We start from the raw sequence: 8,433 nt of genomic DNA, 5'->3' as shown, positions 1-8,433 counted from the left end.
TGGTCCATGTAAGATAGACTTCATTTCACAAAAGATTTCTCTCTGGAAAATCAAGGCTGTTTTTCATGTGGGGGATGTGTTTCCACAATGTTTCAGCATTCTTTTCTCCCCTCATGTGCATATACTTTCTCTCAAAAGACACTTTCTGACTGTCATGCAATGAGTTGAACTGTTTTCACCCTTTTTATGTGACTAAGATATAGACAATGGTCTTCATAAATATCTGACCTTAAGAACTTTGTATGCACATGGATACAAATCAAATCCTTCACGCTCATGATCATGCACAGTTTTCCTTGCATTGTCTTCTGGACATTCAGATCAATTTCAAACAGAAACAAGCACACACTAGCATACACAACACTCGCACTTATATCACAGTTCTACAAAAGCAGCATTGCGCTTAAAATCCAAATGCATAGCCATTCAGTATAAATTTACCTAGGCTGGGAGGTTAACTGCAAAAAAGGCAACAATGACATTAACATAAGTGTTGGTAAAACTATCAAAGTTAAAACAACACATGTAGAAAGACAACACCATCATTCACATGGAGTGATGGAGTATTTCTAACACCTCCATTGATACCTCATTGACTTTAGTTGCTGAGGTCTTCCCACAATGCGGAACATCTCTTGAGACAACTGTTGGCATTGTTACAATTTCACAACCTATTTATCTTAAATTACACTTTCCACAAAAAGGGGGCTGTAGAGAATCATGTCCATAGAAAAAGATAAGTCACCTAGGCCAAGCACAACATTAACAACAAATCCACCAAATTCCAGCAAACTCAAAACAAAAACACGCTCACAGAATTGCTCAAGGGAAAAGTCATGTGCTCAGTTCAGACACTTCACACTTAACATGGTAAACAGGTTGAAAAACTGCTGTGTACATATTTCAAATATACCAATACATGATATTATATTAATGAGATTTAAAATACTTCATGTGCCAGATGGCTAAAAAAAAACCCCAACATTTTTCTCAACTGCATGCATAGATTTTATGCACACGCTAACACCCACACATACAGACATATATACAATCCCAGTGCATTATCCTACATATAATGAGTAAATACAGCTATTGTTAAAATCTTTGTAAGCTCATAATACAGCAGCCTCATTAAAAACACTACCATCAACAAAGAAACCCGTGAAGAAAACCAATCTGTTTCAAGGGAAAAAAAGAAGAAGAAGAAAAAAAAAGAGGCTCTGATCATCTGTGGAAGAGAATCCTAGTAAAACATGTCTCTCACAAACATAAAAAAAAGCCGCTCAGGGAGGGGGATAAACATTGTCTTGGTGAATGTATCTGGTCCAGGCAGCATTTCCTCCTTCCCATGAGGCACGGATAAATGGGGTAATGAGGAAAGCATTTGGAAGAGAGGAAACAGGAATGTAAAATCATATAATGCAGGTGACATTACTGCAATGTGCAGTCTGCTTTCACATAAGCCCTATTCCCGCATAACATAGGGTCTAAACACACCTCCATACAATCATTTTTGTTTGTACATGAAGAACTATTCCACTGAAATTTAGAAACAACCTAAAAATTAACCCCCCCAAAAAAACAAACAAAACAAAAAACCCCAATAAAACACAAACATATTTTGGTGACACTAGAAAAACAAGGGAACGACAAATGCAAACACGGAAACAAAAATGTGACCGAAAGAAGTCGCATGAAAGAACTAGCACATCAAGAACTGAGGAAACAATAACAAAATACGAGAGAGAGAGAGAGAGAGAGAGAGAGCAACAACCGTATGGCCTGATCCGTGTGTTCGTGGCACACACAACAGAGATCTCTGCAGTGACAACCGTCTGAATAAAAACGCAACTGTATCACACAAAACAACAACAAAACAAACGCCTCACAGTGAGTGATAAAACCACACGCTTATCGTGTTTAACTGAACAAACAACGAGCTTTTCAACAGAATCTTTTTTTAATTTTTTTTTTTATAAGGAAGTTCATTTGAATCGAGATCTTGACGTTTAACCCAGGCCATTCCAGCATCACACCCACGCCCCGGAATCTGAACCATAAACGAAAGGGCTCCCACCGTTCGATGACTGAAGCTGGTACGCTCGGATTCTGCGAGGGGTTCGATGTTCCGAGTCAGAAGCAGAACCACTGGGTCCTCTGACACCATTGGTCAGTTTCTGGGCCTGAGGAGTTGCTGGACTTGGCAACCCGTTCACTAACGGTGTGTTTGCATTGGCTGGTTTTGACGGTGTGCCTCCATTGGCTGGCTTTGTGATCGACATATTTTTCTCACTGGCTGGCTTGGTCGGTTTAGACGGTTTTATGTCTGCCGTCAACGTTGTCTGCCCACTATTCTTATTTTGAACAACATCCGAAGAAGCGTTTCTTCGGAAATATGACAACGAACGAGCTGAAGTCGGCGACTGGATCACCGACCGACTGGTGGCGGGATCTTCCCGAATGTTGTCGCTTTGCTCTGATGCATGGCCATTTTTTGAGGCAGCTCCATTCGGCGAGATGGGACCTCTGGAACGGACCACAGTGCTAGAGTTCCCATCATAAACTGTGGCTGTTTTGGTGTCTCTACTCCTAGGAGTGTCTCTCTCATCTGGGTTACTCCTCGTTTGGTGCTTGCCTCCAGACCTGTTGGCAAACCACCTGAAGCTTTCCCTGTAGGTTGTAGGAGCGTTCACATCAAGGTTGCTCCCATGTTCTGTCGTCGTCTCAAGGTTCAGGCTTTGCAAGGACAGGGCCTCTGGGGACTGGAAGTCGTCCTGCAAAAGTCGAAAGGTATCGTTAACATTGGAAAATGGTCATAACTGATGACTATACCGTCCTAACACTTGACAGAATCGTCATCATTATCATCTTCATCTCTGTCTCTCTTTCACACATCATATTCAGCAATTTTGGCCAAACCGTTTGCCAATAATAATAATAACACGACCACAAAACCCAGGAAAGTTTAAGCTGATAATTAATTACAATTACAAAAAAAAGTATTCAGTAACTTGCCAGTAATACATGCTAACGCGCACCACCTTCCTGCTTCGCGTGACTCGTACATTAGTAAGCACAAACATGAATCAATCGTACACAATACCTAAAAATAAAATGTCCTCAAAATTAAGTAGCCTGTCTTTCGTTTGTCACACCTTTCACTTGGCAAGTACTTCAGCCAACAGAAGTAGAAACGTACGAACATGTGTCAGCTCTTATTTAAGACTGGCGTTACCTTGAATGTGCTACACAGAACAAACAGAGGAAACAAAGCAAGTATTCAATAAAAACAAACAAACAAACAAAAAACCCACACGTGCTGCCAATTTGGATATGAACCTGAATCAAAGCGAAGCCCTCGGGAGATACGAAGCACCTGGCCTCATAAAGATTTTCTTCTATCTTTGCAGGTGAAGACATTTTGTGCGTATTGTGAGGCCAGCACCCTTTCTCAATTCCACATGTGAGCGCGTCATAAACAATGAAGGGGAAGCTTGTTACCAGACATCTTTCATTATTCTCTGGTTGTCTCCTCTTGCTGCCCAGTACAGCCGTGTGCTGTGCACGTGCGTGTGAGGTGGAGGGGAAAGGTGGGAGAGGCAAAGGGGTGAGGGGTAGGGGGTGAGGGTGTGTGTGTGTGTGTGTAATATATCTATCTCTCTCTCTTTATATAGATAATTTTGTTATATATATATATATATATATATTTGGTATGATCATATGCGTTTCCGCTCATTTTAACTTTCCACTTTTACATGCCTTTTGTGCGATGGTAACAAACAAAAACCACTTTTCCACATAAATATATTTGGCAGTCCTACCCCCCACCCCCGTCATGAGCGTGCAAACAGGAACACGTGTTCAAACGCCAGTACAGCCGGAAGGGTTCTTTATCGAAACCATGCAGACCTCTCAACGGAATTCATGATAATAGCCTACCAAGCGAGCCAGTTCTGAAAATTCATACACGTTTCCTCGCACCCTAATGTTTTTATGCTTGCATAATGCCGTTAATTTCTGTACAAGTCTACAGACAATAAACCTGCATTGAGTCTAGAGTTTCGTAAAAAATATGACCTTATAACAGCAGATCTATGTCATTCTACACACGCCTTGACAGACATACGTACAGATCTATCGACGAACATTCATTTTTACTCTCACAGCTGTAAACAGCTCACCTGATAAGTGGTAGACACCGGGCTCTTTGGATCTTCCAACCTCATGCTCCAGCGCTTCTCTTTCTTGGACACGCGCATGGACATGGATCTGCCCAATGGCACGGAGAGAGAGCGCACAGCGGCGGGGCGTAAACGCGGGCGGGGCGTGCTATTGGTCAGTCGGGAGCTGAGGACTGAGCTTGGCCTGGCGGGCGTGCTGCTCTCTGATTTGCTGCGTGTGTCGGTCTCTGAGTTGTGTCTGCTGCCCCCTCCATGTCGTCGCGTTTCTGAAAAATTAAAAAAACGAAGCCTTTCACGACAACAACTATTACGTATCCGTAACATTATGGCGAAGTTACAGAAAAACGAACCAAGTTTGTCAAATAATGGAATATTAATTGGCTGCATGAATTATGCTGAGTATAGGAATTCTCATCAAGGAAGACACTTGAAGTGATTTCCATTTTAACAAATCCACCAACACAGAAATCCCTTGAAGTTGCTGTTTGGATTTTGTTCATACAATTACAAACCAGATGCGAAGTGAACCAAACATGCAGTCAGTTGTGGTTCGACCTTATTTAAAAAAAAAAAAAAAAAAAAAAATCTGTCTGTGTGCATGTTTTGCACAGTTTCTTGAAATTTGAAACGACCTAAAATGCCAGAACAGTCTGCATGAAATCTTTGGTCAGCTTAGCATGCCTCAACTTTCAGTCGACGTGGACCCGAATGATACATCAAGACTGTTTAATGCTACGAGAAGATGAGATCATGGCAATAACAAACAACAAAACGTTATTTCTTTTTTTAAATATGCTGAGCCAGCAGCAACTTGGAAAAAACACGTACAGTCCCACATCTTCCTCTACCCCCCTGTCCCTCCTTACGCGTGTTCATCTGTGTGTGTGTGTGTGTGTGTGTGTGTGTGGTGTGTGGTGTGTGTCCGTGTGCAAGCGGCGCGCGAGTACCCTCGCGTCAATATGACAATACACCACATACAACTTACACGACAGTCAGAGGGAGCATGCCAAGGTTAATCAATAATGACATAATAAGAGAGACAGAGGGAGGGGGGTGAATGGGGCGGGCGTGTCCGGAGAGGTTGGGGGCGTGTCAGTCAGTCAGTCAGTATTCACTGTTCTCCATGGAGGTACTTTCAAACCTCACAGCATGGACGCCCCAGGAGCACTGTACTTCGGGAAAACTCACAAACTTTAGTGTGTAGATAGTGCTGTCAACGCTGAGCTTCCACAATGGTCCTTTCAGCCACCTCTGCTTCATGCTGTGCCTGGGGGCGAACGGTCTCTACCCTTATGGTACACTAAATGCGCCAAAAAGAAAAATTAGAACTTCACTCAAATAACTGCAACTCTACGGGATTCGTTTGTCTTCTTCTGCATTCTTTTCAACGAAAGAAATCATATATACATGATCCTTCTCTCTCTGTCTCTCTCTTAATTAACCCCCGGTTCTACCAGTTGAGCCAAACAGGAAGTCCACCTTGAAGCGTTTATAACTGACTCGGCCTATAAGCCAACCACTGTAAACCAACACAAAATTAATGTCACAGCTTGCCTTTGTTGACAGGCCATAAACTGATGCAGATACCAACACAGTGGGAGAGGCGAATGGAGTCAAATCTGTTCGTTCTGTGCTGTGAATAAGTTGTTATGAGATTACAAAACGACGTGTTATCACGAAAATCATCTCAATGTCTGATCACGAACTTCATATCCCAAATGACTTCCAAGCGGCACTCAACCTCTCAACTGACAAGAATCCCCTGATAATGATGACGATACCAATACCGATCATAACGATGATGATGATGATACTGATTATTATAACGACAGTACTGAAGCGACGTTTTGGGGTGTTTTTGTTTTGTTTTGTTTTTGTTTTAATCCACCGACTAAACAACGCATGTAATAACCAACCACGTTCATCCGCTGACAAAACAACCACCCGAAGAAACATTACGATCACGTGGTGCAGGTGGACAGGACAAGACTGACGAGAAAGAGATCCAAGACTTGACGACCAACTATAAAATAGTTCAAACTGCGTTGCTGTTGTTGTTTTTGTTGTTGTTTTCCCTTTCCTTTCCTTTCTTCCCAAACCCGTTGAAGTAGTTGGCCGTGACAGCAGGAACTGTGAAAAGCACCGACAGCTTAAGTGGAATACTGATAATAATAACAATACTCCATAGCCCTTTTATATGGAGCAAAGTCCCTATATCCTGGGCTCTGAGCGCCCCCATTAAACAGTAGATCTACACATCCAATGGCACATAAGGACATACATATGAAACAGCACATAATGACATGCGAGAAAAAACGTTACATGTAAACCAAGACAATGACAGGGACTGCATGAATCTCACACAAATAGTACAAAAAAAATGTCTCTCTCACACGCATACACATATACGAATGCGTATAATGCAAAGTTAGGTGACATATCTCTCCAAAACTACATGAACATATGATACACAAAAGTGCAAAAGCGGACAGGGAAGAGTGAAAGTAGGGGTGGGGTGGGAGTGTACAATGACAGCTTTGAAATATGTTAATTTCCACCCCCACCCCCCATCTTTTCAAGTTTGTAAATAGCTATTCACAACCACGGCCAAAGTCTACCAGACAGGCAGCCACACCCCCTTCTCCCTCCACCTCACTCCTCCTTTCTCACCCCTCCCCAGACCGCACCCTCTTCCTCTCGTACTATTTCTGCTAGCGGGGGAAGAGGCCGGGGGGGGGGGGGGGGGGGGGGAAGCCGACAAAACGAATATGAAAGACGAAGGTCATTATTATTGCTCCCCCCCCCCCCCCTTTTTTTTTCTATCCACCTATGAATATTGAAACGCATCAGTGATTTTATGACAGGAAAAAGTAAACCCTCCGTCCTGTTTGACTTGATTCATATCTATACAGCTTTCATGTCTGGGGCTGTGTTTGGCTTACAGAACGCGTGTACAATCACACACAGAGTAAGCTTGGATCAATAATGATAATTATATTTCTGGATGCATTGATGTCTAAATCTGTGGGGATGAGTATCAAATTACCGAAGAAGCACAGCTGCGGGTAAGAATACATGCGTGCGTGTGTGTGTGTGTGTGTGTGTGTGTGTGTGTGTGTGTGCGCGCGCGCGTGTGTGTGTGCGCACATAAGATGGACAGGTCTTTGTGTGTGTATGTGCATGCGCACATGTGTCGTGTGAGCGCGTGCACACATGCATGAATGGAAATGCACACGAGTTCCCCTATGCATGCTTACGCACGTACACACACACACACACACATATATATATATATATATATACAAACCATATCTCCGCACACACATATATATGTGCGTAAATATTATATACATATACATTTTTTTTTAATATATATTTTCTTAAGCACATACATTGTAGTGAAACGCTCTTTTCTTATCATCATTATTTAAAATGCTGTTATGCTAATAATTTAGCAGTTGACATTGTCTGACCCAAAATGTTCACTATAAGCACTTATCCCTTAACCCCTTTAACTGCAGCAAATGTTGATCTTTGCCACAGATCAATGTGGGACTTAATATATCCATGCGTATGATACTAGGATTGTTGCTGACATACTTCTCACAGGCTAACACACACACACACACACTCTCTCTCTCTCTCAGCTTATAATCTACCTTCTTTGTATAATATAATATGTCTACCGAGATGTGAAAGAAGTTTCGCACTTCACTTGCAACCAAAAGACTTTCTGTGTACACGAGTCACGAGTGTGTTGAATGGCCGGCACATCAATAGCCTGCACACACACACACACACACAAATGTGCGCGCACATACACATACTCACAAACACATGCATACACACAGACACTCGAGGCATCGCAGAGAGAAAAGAGAGAGAGGGGATGGGGGGAGGGGGAGGGGGTTGGGGGGAGTGAGTGAGTTTCATTCAGCTCTTGACTGGCTAAGCGACCACACACCTGAACACACCTGTGGAGCAACATCATTTTCTTTATTTTTTCCCTTACTCTCTCTCTCTCCTTTCTTTCCATTCATAGATTCCTTCTCCCTCAACGGCCGTCATCTCCAGAAAGCCGACAGTGAATAATAAATATAAGCTTAACTCTGCACGACACGACGCGTTTTTAAACCGTGTTGTGATGTGGACACCGGATGTGCTTTTGGATGCAATACATGAAATAGTATGGCGAATCTCTCTCTCTCATCCGCTTGTTATGTATGAGAGATGTGCCAGGTTTCTACACAAT

The 8,433-nt window shown here is 42.6% G+C and overlaps 1 protein-coding gene across 2 annotated transcripts in view; it reads right to left on the bottom strand.

The window, feature by feature from the left end:
* Window positions 1–164: 164 nt before the first annotated feature.
* Window positions 165–8,433, bottom strand: part of LOC143279498 (uncharacterized) — a 24,964-nt gene continuing 16,695 nt past the window's right edge. For both annotated transcript variants that reach the window (XM_076583547.1, XM_076583548.1), the window contains exons 2-3: window positions 4,182–4,447; window positions 165–2,774 (exon numbers count right to left, since the gene is read on the bottom strand). In XM_076583547.1, the coding sequence (XP_076439662.1) occupies window positions 2,031–2,774; window positions 4,182–4,447 (1,010 nt within the window). In that variant the 3' untranslated portion in view covers window positions 165–2,030. The remainder of the gene's footprint in view (window positions 2,775–4,181; window positions 4,448–8,433) is intronic.

This window comes from Babylonia areolata, chromosome 2 (genome assembly GCF_041734735.1).
Source record: "Babylonia areolata isolate BAREFJ2019XMU chromosome 2, ASM4173473v1, whole genome shotgun sequence".
Classification (NCBI taxonomy): Eukaryota; Metazoa; Mollusca; class Gastropoda; order Neogastropoda; family Buccinidae; genus Babylonia; species Babylonia areolata.
This window is presented reverse-complemented; position numbering and strand designations above follow the sequence as displayed.